General features: G+C 36.6%; 1 protein-coding gene across 1 annotated transcript in view; it reads right to left on the bottom strand.

Moving 5' to 3' along the window:
• Positions 1-19550, bottom strand: part of SETX (senataxin) — a 99882-nt gene that overhangs the window by 59369 nt on the left and 20963 nt on the right. Inside the window, 4 exon segments of the mRNA XM_037850995.1 lie at positions 11073-15272; positions 16430-16517; positions 16647-16818; positions 19024-19143. Coding sequence (XP_037706923.1) covers positions 11073-15272; positions 16430-16517; positions 16647-16818; positions 19024-19143 — 4580 coding nt within the window.

Raw genomic sequence — 19550 nt, 5'->3', positions numbered from 1 at the left:
CAAAATTTGCCGAAGTTAGTAAAAAGACAGATCCTAGAACCCCAGGTGCCAGAAACACTAAAAATAAATTAATCTGTGGCAGCTTAATGAAATTGTCTATTCATTGATTCAATAGTAGTTAGCCACATGTAGCTAAAGTTACTTAAAATTTTAAAAATTAATTCAATTCTGCAAACAAGTCACATTTAAAGTACTCAATAGCTACATGTGGTTACTATACTGTATACTGCAGATTTAGAGCACTTCCATCACTACATAAAATACTATCGGACAGTGCGGCAGAATTCTACTTCCCAACCAGAACATCTCCCAAGTTCAGAATGACCTAGATTTGTTGCAAACCCTTCGGTTTCATTACCAACATGGCACACCCCGCTAGCTTCTAAAACTCTCTGCATCCATTTTCCCAATCCTTTGACAAAGCCCCAAACACAGAAGTACCCTTGAGGACCCTCTGAGAAATAAAGAGGACTATTCCCAATCCCAAACTTAGAAAGGAGACTACTTGCATAAATAAGTCACTTTAGACTGTGATTTAAAAAACTGCAAAATAACTAATAAATAAATTATCTTCTGGACCCTAACAAGGGTTTTATCTGAATGTAATAGTTTAGTTGGCAAGTGTTTAAATCTACAGTTGGCCTCCAGATTCTTTGATGAAACCAACATCAAAGCTTACTGGTGTTAAGCTGCTTCTAAACTAAAAGTTAACCAAGAGCAATTTCCCCAGTGGTTGCCAGGACAAGAGGGAAAAAAGAGCAATGAATTTGTGTTATTTACTAATGAGGTCAAACTGTCCATGACAGTTCTGATTAGTTTGTATTACCCAATTCCATGCCCCAGAGTTCCACATAGTATTGGCAAGCCCAGATAATCATGTCCGAAAATGTATTTTATGTTCACAGCAGCATTACTGACAATTGCCAAAAAGTGAACCAACCCAAATGTCCATCGACAAGTGGATAAACAAATGTGGTATACCCATACAATGAAATATTTAGCAACTATAAAGTCATGAAGCATTAACATATGCTTTAATGGATGAGCCTCAAAAACACTCTGCAAAGTGAAAAGGAGCCAGATGCAAAAGATTTCATATGGTAGGTCTCTATATGAAATGCCCAAAAAAGGCAAATCTATAGACAGAAAGTAGTTAGCATTTACCTGGAGTCAGGGATAGGAATGGGGAATCACTGCAAATGGGCAGAAGGATCTTCTTGGGGCTTATGGAGATATTCTAAAATTGGATTTGTGGTGATGGCTGTGTAAATCTAAATTCACTAAAAATCACTCAGTTGTACACTCTAGAAGGGTGGGCTTTACTATGTAATTATATCTCATTGCTGTTAAAAATGCATTCTAGTGGGATCAAAAAGCAAGAGAGAAAAGGATAGATCAGTAAAAATTCATTACTGCTTATCTTAAAGAACATGGGATTTGCCTGAAAAGTACTTGGAAGATTCTAGATAGTTCCCATTGTGAAGAAAGGAAGACAGATACTTTCAGCTTGAAATGATTTGGCCCTTATATTAACCCCTACATCAACTCCCAGAAGTCAGAGATAAGAGGATTTTTAATAGTAAAGCTACAATGGCAACCTTAAGGAACTTCAGGAGCTATCACACAGAAACTCAGCTAGACAAAAACCAATGTATATATTCAGTATACTAGATAACTCATTGGTATGCATAAACCATGAATGGCATGAGCTAATATTTCACATTAAATCAAATAGTTAAAAATACAAGTAAGTGAATGTGGTCCATTAGAGCATTATTAATTAAGGTTAAAAGCAATCAACTAGGTTCAGAGGATTAACATCATGCAGATGGTTAGAATATAATCTCTCTGGGTGTAAGGACATTTAGAATACACTGAACAGAAATAAGCATTCATCAGTTTTTCAAATATTAAAGGACAGTGGTAATGCTGTAACATTCATAAAATGCACTGTAGCTTTAAAAGTATACCACATTCCTTTTCTTTTCACTTCAGGAAAAAAAAATACCTTGTTAAGGTCTTGGCCTCAAAAAAGATACAACTCCTCTTTTTTTCCAATTATCTATGGAGAACAGGTTATTCAACAAAACTGCCAAGTTTCTAATTATTTGGTAATTTAACTTTTTTTCCCAGATCAAATATTTCAGTATTACGTTTTGATAAGAAATATTTCCAAATAAACACACTGTTTGGTTGTATTCTGTAAGACGGTTGTGTTTCCAAAAAAATTCTCTGAAGAAAAAATTGTATTATTAAAATAACAGCTATTTCACTGGGGAAAAGGAGTTCCTGCAGCGCTGATTCCCAATAACCAAAAATGCCTTTGCGTTATACTCCACAAGAACACAGAATCAAACTCAAACCTACAAAGCAACTGACGTTCATGCCCATGTCCAGTCTTCCCTTTCATTACAATGAGAAATGCATCCCTGCTCCTATCAAAGGCAAATTCCTTTGACTTAGGCTCTGGCTTCCTCTTGTTCTCTTTAGACTTAAGCTCCTACAGTTATGTATTTTCTTACATCAATTTCCTTATGCTCCATTGCTCATTATTACAGCATACAAAGAAACAAACTACCACTGAAAAACAAAACAAACAAAACCCATCCTTGTCCCCCAAGCCAATATCCAGCTACTGTCTTTTTTTTTTCCCCTGGTCACCTTCATTGCATAGGTTTTCAAAAACACTGTCATTCACTTCTTTTACACCTGGCTTCTGTCCTAACCATTCAACCAAAATCACCTATCCAGGTAACATATGCTACTTTCAAGCTCATTCTCTTGCTCTGCTCCTTTTCCTTCCCCTTTTCAAAACATTTCAGGATAAGAGAGTTAATAAAAATCTTCAGTTCACAAGGCACTATTATCATTTAGGCAACATTCATTTGATATTTTTCCTGTATCTTTAATTCCCACTCCCATTACAATGTCCATCCTAGGAATCCACTCTACTGTGTTTCCTATTAGTATTATTGAGAATTCCAGTGGTTTGTGATTTACATAAATGTCATTGTGCTGTAAATCTGCTTTTTTCTCCAACATTTTTACTTTTCTGCTACTGATTCCTGCATAGTATTCTCTACTATGAAACTGACACATTTTACTCACCCATTCTCTTACTGGTTCCAACTCGAGAAACAATCCTATAAATAACTCTAAGACAGATATATCCCTTATGGCTGTACTTATATTCTTCTGGTGAGTATATCCAGGAATATGACTGCTGGATCATTAAGAATCACAAACTTAATTCCATCAATTTTTGGTAGAATGCTCTCCAAAACGAATGTATTGGACTACATTCCTATCAACTCAGTTTTGAGTTCCCATTTCCTCAAAAAATACATTTGGTATTGTTCACCATTCTTGTTAATTTCCTTTTACAAAGTTTGAGTAACACTCATATACTTATTATTTAGGTTTTTCCCCTCTGTGAACTGCCTGTTTATACTGTTTCTCCATCTTCTGTTGACTTTCTCCTATTTTTCTGTTGAATTATTACAGTTCTTTGTAAAGCCTAGCTATTAATCTCCTGCCAGTTTGGGGATGGTATAACTCCTTTCTTATTACCTGTTTATTTAATTGTGGGGACCTTCACTGAACAGAAATTAACTTTGACAGAAGTAAAATCCATCTGTGGTTAATGCTTTCTTTTATGATGCTCTAAGTCACCTAAATTGACCTGTATGTTTTCTTGATATTTTCTATTAGTTTGTATAGTTTTACTTTTCAAATATGTACTTAATCAAAGTTTACATGCTGTAAGATAGAGATCTAGCCTAATTTTTTCCCAATAGGTCAGTTTTTCCAATACCAAGTATCAAACAAAATCTATCTTTTCCCACTGATTTCCTGTGTCCTACTTATCTTATGCCAAAATGCACAGAGGAATGACCTCTCAAAGTTCTCAAAGGATTTCTATTTCCTTTTGCTGGTTTATTTGCCTGTTCCTGTGCCACTCTCATACTGTGCTCACTATTGGACATTACAAATAAAAGGAATAAATTATGCAGCCTTTTGTGTCTGACTTCTTTCACTTAGCATAATGTTTTCAAGGTTTCATGATGTTGTAACATGTATGAGAACTTCATTCCTTTTTCTGGCTGAACAACATTGCATTGTATAGATATTCCACATTTTGTTTATCCATTGATCAACTGATGGACAGTTGGATTGTTTCCATTTTTTGCCTTGAATAACACTCCAATCTGCTTTTTAGCAACCCATTTTCAGATATCAACCAAACACCAAAAATCATTAGACATCTGAAGAAAGGTGTTAACATAAAAGGTCTATAGACAAGTACCTAGATTGTAAGCTCTTACAGCAGTTAACTCTATCCCTGAATTGTAAGGCCTATCTCTAAACTTTGAGATGCTGATCCCCTAGCGTATGTTGTCACAAACATTGAGACTGGTGGTTTGATGTGCTGAGCCCTTGAGCATGGGACCTTGCCCTTATGAAGCTCATTACCACAAAGGAGAGTCTAAAGTTGTATGTAATGGTGCCTAAGAGTCTCCCCCTGAGTACCTCTTTGTTGCTCAGATGTGGCCCTCTCTCTCTCTAACTGAGCCATCTCGACAGGTGAACTCGCTGCCCTCCCCCCTACGTGGGACCCAACTCCCAGGGGTGTAAATCTCCCTGGCAACGCAGAGTATGACTCCCGGGGATGAATGTAGACCCGGCATCGTGGGACTGAGAGTATCTTCTTGACCAAAAGGGGGATGCAAAATGAGACAAAATGGTTTCAGTGGCTGAGAGATTCCAAATGGAGTCGAGAGGTCACTCTGTGGACATTCTTATGCACTATATAGATAACACCTCTTAGGCTTTAATGTATTGGAATAGCTAGAAGTAAATACCTGACACTACCAAACTCCAACCCAGCAGCCTGGACTCCTGAAGACAATTATATAATAATGTAGATTACAAGGGGTGACAGTGTGATTTTGAAGACCTTGTGGATCACACCCCCTTTATCTAGTGTATGGATGAGTGGAGGAATGGGGATAAAAACTAAAGGACAAATGGGGTGGGATGGGGGGATGATTTGGGTGTTTTTTTTTTTTCTTTTATTTTTTATTCTTGTTCTGGTTCTTTCTGATGTAAGGAAAATGTTCAGAGATAGATTGTGGTGATGAACGCATAACTATGTTATCATACTGTGGACAGTGGATTGCATATCATGGATGATTGTATAATGTGTGAATGTATTTCAATAAAACTGAATTAAAAAAAAAAAAAAAGGTCTATAGACACTAAAGTGAACAGGGGAAAAAGCAACAGAAGAAAGAAAATCTATGCAAATAGAGGAAAACTTTTAATTAACTTTAAAATTATCATCAATTAAACTTTAGATAATAAAAGATACCAGGACAAAAAAAAAAAGAATGGAATGCTATAAAAAGGAACATTCAGAGAACAAGAGCTCAAGGAAACTAAAAATAGGCCAAAAATTAAATTTCAATAGACTTGGAAGAAAAAGCTGAGAAGACCTCTGAGAAAACATAACAAAAAGATAAAGAGGCAGAAAATACATAAAAAAACAAACAAACCAAAAACTGAAGAAAATAAGATTAAAGAATTTTTAGGATACATGCAAGGTTTCAAAAATTTACCCTCCACATGTCCTTTCTCAGGAAGTTTGAAGGAAGTACTTTACTACAATGAGAGAGTAACCAAGGAAGAAGACAACGTGGGATATGGGCATCCAGAAAGAATAAAAGCCCCAGGATGAAGATGGTGGATATTTCAGGATAACCATCATATAGATGCCAAGAAGATGAAATTTAAAAGTGGTATGTCTAATTGTAATGAGATTTAAACATCTAGAAGAGAACCTGAAGTAATTTGTTTATAGGTGTATAGAAAATTAAGTAAATAAAACAATAAGTTAGGCAAGAAAGAAGAGTAGTTACAGCATAGTATATGACTTTGCCATGGATACCTTTTAGATAGTCAAAAACACTGATCTAAAAAGTACAACATAATTCCACAGGGAGGATGGGCTACAGGAAAGGAATGTGCAAGGGTAAAAGTGGAAAGAGGGATACTTCCTATAGAGAGAAACAGAAACGCCTAAAACTAAAAAATCATAAAGATACAATATAGGTATGTTATTTAGAAATATGGAGGTAAATATCAAAAGGACCCAGTTAAGAGTTAAAAATAGTTACCTGGGGGCTAAGGGATCTCTGTTGTTTTTTATGATAGGCTTTGAGGAAGTTCTTGACTGTTTTAAACCTGGTGAATGTACAAATGAAATGTGTGCATTCTGAAAGAAGAAATCTTTAAAATGTTATATGTAAATACCTCTTAACTAAAAAAAAAAAACCAGAAATGTGTCTCTTCCTTAATGGCTATAAATAGCTTCTAAACAATTTAATTTAGTACTTTACAGCAAGAATAAAGGTTAAAGAAAAAAAGTTTCAAAGTGAATAAAATGTCTGTATCTTTCCCAGTTTATTTAATTGTATACACTGTTCCGTGAACTACTAACAATTTTTCTACGGGAAGAAAAAATTCTTCTATTATTAGTTTAGTATTTTACTTTGCTGTTATGGATACATACTGGAGACCCTTTGTCATTTACCTGTTTCTAATGCTTTTGAAACACTAGTCAAATAGTTAAGTCCTGACATCTCGTGTTCTAGAAGCTGAGGTCACCAAGGGATGCAGGAATATATAGATGATGAAACTTCACCCAAGAAAATGGAGACCCTAATCATGGATAAAACTGAAAACAATTTCAGAGTCTGCCAGAAAGCATCATTCTATGAGGTTCTGGTTTTATTTGCAGGAATGAGATAACATCCTAAAGCAGGATGGAATGGCGCCAGAAACACCACACGGACTCGTAAATCAGCACCTTCCTGCCTTGAAGGACAAAGATTGGAGATATCTGGATAGTCAGCAAAGAGAGGAGAACCTGTAAGATAACAGGATGTGGTGACCTAACAAGAATGAAGCAGGGGAGAACCTAAGATGGAGGCTAGGTGAGACAGGACAAGAAAACACCTCCGTTAAAAACACTAGATAAAAGCCAGAAAGTGACCCAGAACACCAGTTCCAGTGATGCACCAGCTGGACAAGGTCTGCTAAATCCACAGGGACCATGCATTTGGTGAAGCTGGGAGTCTGCATTCTGGAACAACAGGCTGGGAACGCCCCTGCACGGCCCAGCAGCCCAGGGCTTCCCTGGAGGGCCAGCACGCACTTGTGACATGGCACACCCTTCCCTCAGCAGAGGTCCTGGAAGAGCACAGCTGGGAAGGGGGACCCGTTCAGAAATCCCAGGGACCCTATGCCAATACCAAGGACTTGTGGGTCAGCGGCAGAGACAATCTGTGTCAAGACTGAATTGAAGGCTTAGACTCTTACAACAGCCTTACATCTCTGGCCAGGAACACCTGGGAGGTTTGATTATTAAAGCTGCCCTGCCTCCCTAACCACCCAGACACACACCCCACATTCAGGGCGGACAACACCAACAACACACCCAAACTTAGTGCACCAACTGAACCCCACAAGAATCAGATCCCCACACACCACAAAGACAAAGTTGGGAAGAACTGACTTGAGGGGAACAGGTGACTCGCAATGCCATCTGCTGGCTAGTTAGAGAAAGTGTACGCCACCAAGCTGTAGATCTGACAAATTAGAGATCAGTATTTTTTATATCTAGAAAGAACCCTATCAATAAAGCAAATGCCAAGAGGCCAAAAACAACAGAAAACCTTAAAGCATATGACAAAACCAGACGATATGGAGAACCAAACCCAAACACCCAAATCAAAAGATCAGAAGAGACACTACTTGGCACAATTAATCAAAGAACCAAGGACAAACAACGAGAGCATGGCACAGGACATAAAGGACATGAAGAAGAGCATGGCACAGGATATAAAAGACATCAAGAAGACCCTAGAAGAGCATAAAGAAGAAATTGCAAGAGTAAATAAAAAAATAGAAGATCTTACGGAAATAAAAGAAACTGTAGGCCAAATTAAAAAGACTCTGGATACTCACAAGATCAGAAGAAGCTGAACAACGACTCAGCATCCTCGACGACCACAGAATGGAAAATGAAAGAACAAAAGAAAGAATGGGGAAAAAAATAAAAAAAATCGAAATGGATCTCAGGGATATGATAGATACAATAAAATGTCCCAATTTAAGACTCACTGGTGTCCCAGAAGGGGAAGAGAAGGGTAAAGGTCTAGAAAGAGTATTCAAAGAAATTGTTGGGGAAAACTTCCCAAATCATCTATACAATATAAATACACAAAGCACAAATGCCCAGCAAACTCCAAATAGAATAAATCCAAATAAACCCACTCCGAGACATATTCTGATCAGACTCTCAAATACTGAAGAGAAGGAGCAAGTTCTGAAAGCAGCAAGAGAAAAGCAATTCACCACATACAAAGGAAACAACATAAGACTAAGTAATGACTACTCAGCAGCCACCATGGAGGCGAGAAGGCAGTGGCATGACGTATTTAAAATTCTGAGAGAGAAAAATTTCCAACCAAGAATACCTTATCCAGCAAAACTCTCCTTCGAATCTGAGGGAGAGCTTAAATTTTTCACAAACAAATGATGAGAGATTTTGCTAATAAAAAACCTGCTCTACTTCAGATACCAAAGGGAGCCCTACCAACAGAGAAACAAAGAAAGGAGAGAGAAATACAGAGAAATTTAACAGACATATATAGAACATTACATCCCAAATCACCAGGACACACATTCTTCTATAGTGATCACGGATCTTAAAAGAAGCCTCAATAAATTTTTAAAAAAATTGAATTTATTCAAAGCACATTCTCTGACCACAACAGAATACAAATAGAAGTCAATAACCATCAGAGACTTAGAAAATTCACAAACAACTGGAGGGTAAAAATGAGATGGAGATAAAAACATTCCCGGATAATCCAAAGCTGAAGGACTTCATCACCAGTAGATCAGTCCTATAAGAAATGCTAAAGGGAACTGAGCAGGCTGAAAGGAAGGGGCACTAAACAATTGACTGAAACCACATGAAGAAATAAAGATTTCCAGTAAAGATCACATGGTAAATATAAATACCAATACTACTGTATTTTTGATTTATAACTCCACTATTTACTTCCTACAGGATCTAAAATACGTAAACTGTAATGATAAATCAGTAGTTTTGGACTCAATATAAAATATATAATTTCTGACAAGAACTACATAAAGGTGGGGTAATGGAGGAGTATAGGAACATAGTTTATGTGTCCTATTGAAGTTAAGTTGGTATCAAAGAAAAACAAGATTGTTGATTTAAGAGGTTAAATTTAAGCCCCACGGTAAACACAAAGAAAGTATCAAAGAATATGACCATAGAGATGAAAAGTTGAGTATGGGTTACAAGAAGTGGGAGAAGGGGCAATGGGGAGTTAAGAAATGAGTATAGGGTTTCTGTTTGGGGTGAAGGGAAATTTCTATCAATGGATAGTGGGAAGGTGATAGCAGTGCAACATTCTAAACGTGATTAATCCCACTAATGGAATGCTATGGAGGGGTTGGAAGGGGAAGATTTAGGCTGTATATATGTTTCCACAATTGAAAAAAAAAAAAGACAGTCTAAATAGATAATGACAATTAAATGCCAAGGATGATCCTGGATGGGATCTGAGGGTGGAGGAGAGGAGGCTCAAAGGGACACAGTTGGAACAAAAGAAAGAAAAAAAAGGAAATCTAGAATGTAAGCTTTGTATCAATGTTGAATTTCTTGAACTTCTTAGCTGCACTTAATGGGATTGCATACAAGAATGTTCTTGTATATGGGAAATGTATATGTGAATTATATTGTTTGTTCATGGATGTGTGCAGCTTGCTTTCATATGTTCAGAAGACAGAGCAATAGATGATGGGAGGGAGGGAGGGAAAGAAAGAAATGGTGGTGTGACAGGATGTTCAAGTTGGTGGATCGGGGTATCGGGGAAGGGGGGGTCGGGGTATGCTGGAGTTCTGTGTATGGGGTTTGTATTGTTTTTGCAACTGTTCTTCTAAGTTTGAATTTATTTCAAAATAAAATAAAAAATAAAATAAAATAAAAGTCCTAAAACAATGGCTAAAAATTGGGGTATAAATCAATACAAAGATTCAACATGAAAGGATTTTTATAGATGTATTCGAGTCTTATAAAAGTCAAGTATTAACAATTCTCTTGATTATTTTCTTATGTAGTAAACTTGTCTCTTTGTGCACTACAATTCCTTTTCCTTCAACACACCAAACTTGTTCTTACCATAGTCTTTGCAATCCCTCTGCCTGGAATATACCTGTCCTACTACAAATTGATTCCTACTATTCATTCTGGTCTCAGTCTAAATCCCATCTGCTCACAGAGACTGTCTTTGACCTTTCAATATCAAATGCCATGTCCCCTTTGTTCTAGACCACACTTGAGCCCTTATCGCTATGTAAAATGGTAACTTCCTGAGAGCAGAAGTCTGGCCTATCCTGTTCACTGTTCTACCTCCCAGGCCTGTAACTGCACCAGAACATACTGGACACCCAAATATCTGCTAAGTGAATGAAGTAATGATACTGCAATGTTCTTGGTTTAGTTTTGTTTTTCATTGTCTTATTGCATACTCAAGATTTTTTTTTAGGAATTTGAGAAGGTAAAAATCCATTCCCAACCTCCATTAACCTGACTTGAAAATGCCAAAAACTTCCTTCAAAATGCAGCTGAGTGAATATCTCCTCTGAGAATTCTCCCCTTACACCTTTGCAATGGTAAACATTTCCTCCTGTTGCTACCTCTGGACTTGGTACAATATCATATTAAATTGTATCTGTTTCCCTTAGTAGGCTATAAGCTCCAGGAGGACAGAGGTTAATAATGTGCTTCTTCTGTATTTCTAGTATCTAAGATGGTACCTGGTACAAACGTCTGTTTAACATGAAATCTAAAACCTAGACCTAAATCAAATGAGGCCAGTTACTTCAACCATACTCTAATTATTACTTGGCACGGTAAGGAAAAGCAGCAACTTCAAAGTCTGGAGAGGCATATAACTGTACCATGTACTTACTGTTTCAAACGTATTCAGTATCATCAAAGGGAAAAAAACATTAAAATAATCTCCACAATCTTGAAATCTGACAGGCACTGGTCTTGATATGGACTGACAAAGACTTGCTGGCGGCCCACACTGATCAAAGTTCACAAACATTTCATATTTCCATTTTAAGATCTCTTTAATGAAGGTGTCACAGATGGACTGTGATGACAACAGGATGTTTACTGGAGAGGAAGCTGAAAATGATTTGCTTTCACCAAATGGAAGTTTGTAACCTTGTCTGTTGGAATTATTTGGAGTCTGAGAATGAAGAACATTGCACAAACTCTTTACTTCACCCATTGGCTTCTGACACACCAGAGAGGCTGGCAAAGGTACTTTCAAAATAGACTGAACCCCATTTGATCTATTTTTTAGAGCTGATGAAACGACTGAAGCATTTTCCAAAGACTTGGAAAGATTAGCATTTCGTGAAGTACCACTTGAGGTAAAAATCTTGGCAGTGGAAGGTCTCAAAGGTTTAGATGCAGAGAGAGGCAAGCCAGGTTTACGAAATACATCTTCATCCGTTGTTTTAGCTTCAGAGTGTCTTGAGCAATAGTCACCCTGGGTTTTCACGGTTTCAACACAATCTTTTTGCTTACATTTTGTGCTACTCAAAGATTCCAACTGGGGCAGACTTATAGAATCTTTGTCTACCTGAACCATGTCTTTTCCATGAACAACTTCAATGACTGCATCATTCTGCATTTGTGAACATAAATCCATATCTTCAGGATCATGTTGCGTTAAAAATAAATTATCATCCTCTGTATCACTGTTGGATTCAAGTTCTCCCTCTTTCAAAGATGCCACCTCAGAATGATGTCCTGTTAGATCACCTCTACCTGAAGAAGGGTCCTCTGAAGTAGAAACAATGATTTCATTTGTTGATATTCTTCCATTTAACACTACAGAATCACACTGGTCCAAAAGGCAAGTATCATCAGTCACCTGAGAAATATATTTTGCTTTTACAGTTTCTGGTCCAGAAGACATGCATTTTATTAGTTGTTTTCTATTACTGTTAGCAATTACCTCAGTTTCTCCTTTATAATCTAATCTATCCGATTCTGCTATAGATATGTCAGAATTCTGTTCTCCAGGTGGCCCTGACTTTGTTGTATCTGCCTTTTCATAATCAAAAAGCCCTCGTCTATTTTCTTGTGATTTGGGTTTCGTTTGCCTTCGCAACTGTAGATACTGACTTGTCAACAGTTTCTTATTATTTTTGACAGAGAGAGTCTGAGGAGAAATTAATTTAGCCTTTTTTCGGGTCTCAATTACTCCAACAGTTTTGCCATGGTCACGTAATTTAAATAAACACTCTAAAGATCGCTGGGACAACTCAAATGCCTTACGACGAGCCTTTTTAAGACCAAGTTTTTCAACTGTTGAAGTTGGCTCAGGACATGGGCGAAATTTCTTTGGTGGAACTATAGCAGGAGTTGTCCTACAACTTATGTAATTTGTTTTATTCTGCCCTTTTTTGGCATCTGAATGTGTTTTCTTAGGAGTTTTAGAAACCGGGACTCTCCTAATAGGTTTTGGGTATGAACGAAGCTTTGGAGAAGATTTCTTGTGTGAAACCACAGTGGTTCTCTGAATACCTGAGTTGGGAGTTGTAGTCCTTGTATTTTTAATATCATTTTCAGTAAGATGATTCTCATTAAGAAGACCAGACTGGTCCTCATTTCTGACAGAAGACAAAGACTTTAGAGGGTCTTCAGCCACAGGTTTTTCAAATCGCTTTCTCTTAGACTTTACTTCAATTTCACAAAATTCCTCAACAGCAATACTACTGTTCTGTGGTTTTGTATATTCTTTAATTCCCTCTGCTACTTTCTTAATAACCTCTTCAGATACATAATCTGTATCATAACCCCAATCATTTGTAATATCTGCTATATGAGCCAAACATGAATTTTTTTCATCTTCTTGAACTGAATTCTTGTTGTCTGGTTTATGATCTTGCCAAACTGAAAATACCTCAGATGGACTTTCAAATTCAAAAAACTGAGAATCAGATTCCTCAAACTGCAAAAGAGACTTTGTTGTTTCTTCCTTTATTAGCTTCTTTTCCACATTAATATTATCAAGAAAAGTGTGCTGCTCTGGACATTCTTTCTCAATGCATATTTTGTCTATTTTAATGTGTTTCTCAAAACCCAAAAATCTTTCATCATCATCATCATCAGAATCTGAAATAATAATAACCTGTCCACGGCAGAGTTCCCCAACAGAGGTAGATTCGTTATTGTGGTTAGGTGTGAAACATCTTTTATCACCATTTACTTTCCTTTGTAGCTGAGATGAATTTTTTTGAGTTGAATCTGATGGAAACTTAATAACACTGGCTTGAGCTATTAGGGACAATTTGTGAAGGTCTCTGTCTATCTGAGAATCTGTTAAGTTTTCAGACTTAGGACTGATCCCAGGGGTCTGTTCTCTTGTCAAGCTAGAAATCCGATCAGTATTCTTATTCATTTCTTTATCCCTTGATTCAAGTGCAGTCTCCGGATTTTTAATGGAAGACATTTTCTTCACTAAAGTATTGGTCACTTCTGTAAATGAAACCAAATCTTTACCATCAACATGACATTCCTGTATTTGACAACTGTTGTCATGGGAAGAAAAAACATCCAACACTTCACTCTTTACTTGTTTCTTTTTCAGGAATGAACTACTTTGAGATGTTTGTCCTCCATTTCTATTGTCACTCAGAATAACTTTAGGGTCTAAAGATATATTGTGTATGACACCATCCCCTTTTGGACCTCTTTTATCCTTCCTTGAATAGCAACTGTCTATGTTAGCTACAGTCAGGTTTTCCTCTAAATTGATAGTATCATTAACCAAAGTACTTTTCCTACATTGCTTCTTTATTACATGTGATAGCTTAGCACAGATTTCATCTTTCTGAGCCTTAGATTTTTGTTTTGAGGTTTTACTAAGAGAATCATCCTTTAAAGAGAAATCCTCATTCGATGTTGACACCTTTTCCAGAGAATCAGTGCTGGAATCAGCTAATAAACGTGTTGACATTATAATTCCTCTATCACATCCATTTTCTGGACCATTTCTTGAAGCACAATTCTGTGGTAAAAATACAGAGTTCTCTTTTACAGACTTCTGCTTCCTTCTATTTATTTTAAGTTGATCTTGAGCTCTTTCAGTAAAAAGGTTTTTACTCTGTCTTAAGCATGATTTAGCTGAGAGATGGTCGTCTAGTTCATCTTTTACATACTTTTGCTCATTATCATCTTCCACAGTGTTACTCACTTTGATCAACATACTCTCTTGTATTTGATACGTGTCAGCTTTCAATGGTTCTTTAGAAAATGTTGGGCTGGAGTTTTCCAAACAAGGCCTGTCTTTTTTAGACTTCTTCCCAAATTGTTCCTTTTCTTTATTATAAGCAGCAGGAAGGGTTTTGCATGCAGGAGTCAGATCCATACAAGTGCTACACTGAGGTACTTTGAATTTTATGTTTCTAATAATTTGCTTTAAACAAGTTTGCAACTCATGAGTTTCCTGACTAGTCAACTGCCAACCTAGAGATAAGTTTCCTCGCAAGAATAAGTTGAGTTTATCCCAGAATCGCTTACACAGTGTTTGCTGCCCAAGCTGATAACCTTCTTTAAGGAGACTTCTAATCAGCTGCACACAAGCAAGCTGTACAGAGTTAGATGGCATTGAATATAATGACAAAGATGATATCATTGCTGTTCCTTTAGAGCAGTTTCCAGATGATTTCTCAGAACTTCGTGCAAATGCAGTAGTAGGAAGCTTCGCACATTTTACAACAGCTTCCACCCATTGCTGGGAACTAACCCACAGCAAATGCAGGCATTTTTTATTTCTATGAAGTTCAATCACTGATACCAAAATTAGAAGAAAAAATTCAGTGACTTTGTCACACACAGCATCTGTCTGGTTGAGGACATCCTTGACTTCGGAGTGCAGATGATGAATAACTTCTACTATATAAGCCACACCCAAATCCTTAAGATCCATGAGGGACTGAACGAAAGGGATGAACCACAGAAACGTGCTGTTATGAACCCGCATGTCTTGACCAATATCTGACTGAAGCACGCTGGCTAATGTTTCCATTTCTTCATACATGTTAGGACAATAATCTGGGCAAATGGCTGATCTCCACCCTGAATCCTAAAATGAAAGAAATACTGACATTCAGATAAAAAAGCACCATACAGTAATAAATTCATCTTACCCCATAACAGATTTAACACCCAATTTGTAAAAAAGAAACATATTTCTCAATTTTCCTATTCTGGTTTATTATATCTTATCTTTAATATACCCTCTAAGGACATGACTCCCAGGGGTGTAAATCTCCCTGACAACATGGGACATGACTTGCCTGGATGAGCTTTGCCCTGGCATTGTGGGATTGAGAAAGCCTTCTTGGACCAAAAGGAGGATGAGAAATAAAACAAAATAAAGTTTCAGTGGCTGAGAGATCTCAAATAGAGTAGAGTGGTTATTCTGGATGTTATTCTTATGCATTATATAGCTATCCCCTTTTTGTTGTATTTGAATAGCTAGAAGGAAATACCTGAAACTGTTGAACTGCAACTCAGTAGCCTTTATGCTTGAAGATGATTGTATAACTAAGCTTACATTGTGTAACCATGTGATTGTGAAAACTTTATGGCTCCCGTTCCCTTTATACAGTGTATGGACAGATGAACAGAAAAATGAGGACAAAAAGTAAATGAATAATAAGGAGAGATGGGGGATATGGAATGTTTTGGGTGTTCTTTTTTCTTTAACTTTCATTCTTATTCTGTTTTGTGTGTGGTAATGAAAATATTCAAAAATTGATTGGGGTGATGAATGCACAACTATACAATGGTGCTGTGAACACTGGATTGTACACTGGATGACTGTACAGGTTGTGAATATATCTCAATAAAATTGAATTAAAAAATATATACATATATATATACCCTCTAAGAAATTCAAAATTGAATTTTGAGGTGACTGTTTTCATGAAAAGGCACATTTCCACCCTCTCTTTACACTCTGGCCTTCTTTCTACTAGGCTGGTTTTGATTTCTAGACATGTCACTTAATCTCTCCCTACCCTATACATTTACCACCCTCCATAAACGCACTTAAAAATTAACCTTCCAAACAGCACACACTGTAAAGTTCTTTTTTTCCCAAGCACAATGTATTTGTTCAATCAGAAGGCTTTACAAAACACCTATGAATCATAAAATCAGGTATTCAACTAGCTGTGAAAAACACTGCATACAATTTAAAGGCAATACCATCTGAATTTTCAAAATGCTTTATACCTTTTTGGTCTTTTCAGGATTATAACTGTACACAATCTGGCTGCAAGTCACCATATCATCCAAATATGATTCAGGTTCTAACTTGGTCCTTAAATATTAAGAATAAATATAAAGAAATTACTGAAATGAAGAAGGAAAAAAACCTCTATTGTTAAGTCAGTTACAACGGACTTTCTTACAGAGATTATTTTTAAATTTTGACATTAACTGAACTAACCTTACAGAGCTGTTCCGTATATTTTGGATCTCTTTATTGTAGCTCACATTGTTGATAATGGTCTGAAATGCCTCAATAGGATCAATAAGTTGACCCCAGACCTTAGATCCAAGGCGATCCAGAATCACCATGAAACAGTGTAGTGCTGGCCAGAAAGGATCCACACTATCATCTGAAATACAGTGGAGCAATTGCCAAATTACAAAACAATGAGAAAAAAGTACTGAAATGTATTGAGAATTAAATATTCTTTACCTTAGCAGCAAGAAAACTAAAAGCAAAGCAACAAGTAATTTAAAGTACTGACAATCAGGTTTTAAAAAGCCAGCAAATTATCAAGCCAGCAAATTGTCAAGGTGTCTGTGCATTTTATCAAGCAATACTATGATACCCCTGTAAAACAATTTTAAATAGGCAGAACAAATTGATAGTGTCTAGGTAAATATAACCACCTCATGCTATCTGCCAAACCCAAAACAATTTTTCCTACTCAGCATCTTAACTCCACCCAAAACTTTATATTCCCACCCTTCAAGAAATAATAGGAAAAGTAGAGGAAAGAGAAAGATAAACTTGGTGTTTACAGATTTATACAAGGTCCATACTGTAAGAAATTTTGCTTTAGCTTGATTCTGAATTGTGTATACCATGAGGCTAGTGTAATGGAATGAATCCCTTAACTAGTGGGAAAACAGAAAGACACACCCTTCAACCATTCATAATGCAATGCAACTTTGTTGTTATCCACTTCTCATCCAAATTGCAGGAATTCCTGTTACAACAAGCTCTTATCTCCAGCCCTTTCCCTCTTTATCAGACATGCAGTGGCAAAGACCTTCAATGGCTCTTTAATGTATTCCAAGATAATTCAAAGTCCTCAGTCAAGCACCTCCACAATCTTGCACTACAGTTTTTCTCCAGCTTTATTTTTCACATTCCCATGACCACACCCTGTCTATAGTAAGATCAGGTCACTGTTTTTCACCCCAAATATGCCCCAGAATGCCTTCACTATTCCTACCATCTGTCAAAATCCTATCAATCCTTAGTCTGCCTCAAATAACTCTTCCCATATTAAACATTCTCCAGCCATTTTATCTTCTACAGTACCCTTCTGAGGCAAGCAAGTACTAATCCCTCAGTTACTGATAATGTCATTCAATCCTCCTAGAATCTGTGGCTTTATTTCCCTTGGAGCTCTTATGATTCTTAGCAATTTTATCACAATCATTTGTGCACACCTACTCATATATTTTTGGGTCATCCACTATAGTTGACATACTGCTTTATGTCTGTTGAGCTCTCAAATAAGGAAAAAATTATTCAGCGAGGTGAAGACAATGATGAAAGGTTTCCGTGACTCACATTTAGAAGGTTAGAGGAGTTGGTTTAACAAAAATGCAGAATCTGATGTGCAAGGCAAAGGGAAGGAAATGATCAATTTTTGTAGTAAGTGCTGGCAAATAATAACAGCTTCAATCAGGAATAACAGAGCAAGAAAATACATGCCATCAAAAAAAAAAAGGGCCAATAGCATTAACATATTTCTCACAAATGAATTTATATCCACAGTCAAGCTGCCTGAAGAGAAGTGAAATGAGGGGGAAAATTATTTTCATTATGTTTTTGTAGGACTGGGCAAGCTTAGCCTTATTGATTCATTCCTGCATAAAGAAGTTAAGATTAAAAGTTATTTAAGTACAGATCTTCCCTATTAGCTTAATAAAATCAACAGCTAAAGAAGGTTGGGTCAAGTAATAAACATGGGTTACAAGTTTTAGACATCATTCCAAGTTAAAACAGCAATGTCCAAGAGACCTTTCTGCGATGCTGGAAAATGTTCTCTATCTGCATTGTCAGTACAGTAGCCACGAGGTACATGTTGCTACTAAGCATTTGAAATATGGCTAGTATGACTGAAAAACTGAAAATTTAATTTTAATTTAATATCTAAATAGCCACATATGGCTAGTGATTATCATGTCAGATGTGCAACCCTAGAGAACCAAGGTAGAATTGAAGAACTAGAAGAAAGGAGACAGTGGAACAGGGGAAGATTTCTCCACAATCTTAATTAGTAAGTCATTAAACAGTTGTTTCTTATAGGTTCTAGTCTTAATTCCATCACTGACTGGGTGTTGCAACATGAAAAAGTAGGTTAACTTCTTTGGGCTTTGTCCCTTCTTCTGTAAAACAAAACTGTTGAATTAAACTGTAAAGTTCCTTTTTGATTTAAAATTCCAAATCTGTGACCTAAACCATACAATGATAACTATTATTATTTTCCCCACATCATAAATACAAATTCTTGCAGTGACATTTAAAAAGTACATTATCATCACAAAATTCAAAACATTTAGCAAATAAAGTTTATTACCATCGGACTGCCTCTCCATGGTGTGAAGTATTGACTGCATAAAATCATTTTGTTTGTCAGAGCCCAACAACAGAGAGTCCATGGCTTGTTCCTCAAGAATGGTCAGCAACATGCAAATACCTGTAAGATCATTTACAGTTTTCTTGGATTGACAAAATACTATTCTAATGCCAGTTTGGTTGGCAAAATTTTAAAAAGGCAGGAAAATGAAGCAAGACAGTATCCAGTTCCTCAAAAATGTAAATCTGACATATTCATATACAACTGCTCCCAAAATACCATAACAGGACTTGAGACTGATTCAAGTGCAAAAATGTACAAATGGTACTGACTTGGGTAGAAAAACAATTTCTAAGATGACCACTACACAACTCAGATTTCATTAAATCTAAGATGCATTCAATTTTAAAATGCACCATTATATCACATACCACTAAAAGAAAAAAAATCACTGCCAATTATGAAACACACAGTTGTAAGACTTGAAATCAATGAAATAGGACAGAATTATTTTGAGCTGGTGTAGA

The sequence above is a fragment of the Choloepus didactylus genome, chromosome 10 (assembly GCF_015220235.1).
Source record: "Choloepus didactylus isolate mChoDid1 chromosome 10, mChoDid1.pri, whole genome shotgun sequence".
In the NCBI taxonomy this organism is placed as follows: Eukaryota; Metazoa; Chordata; class Mammalia; order Pilosa; family Megalonychidae; genus Choloepus; species Choloepus didactylus.
This window is presented reverse-complemented; position numbering and strand designations above follow the sequence as displayed.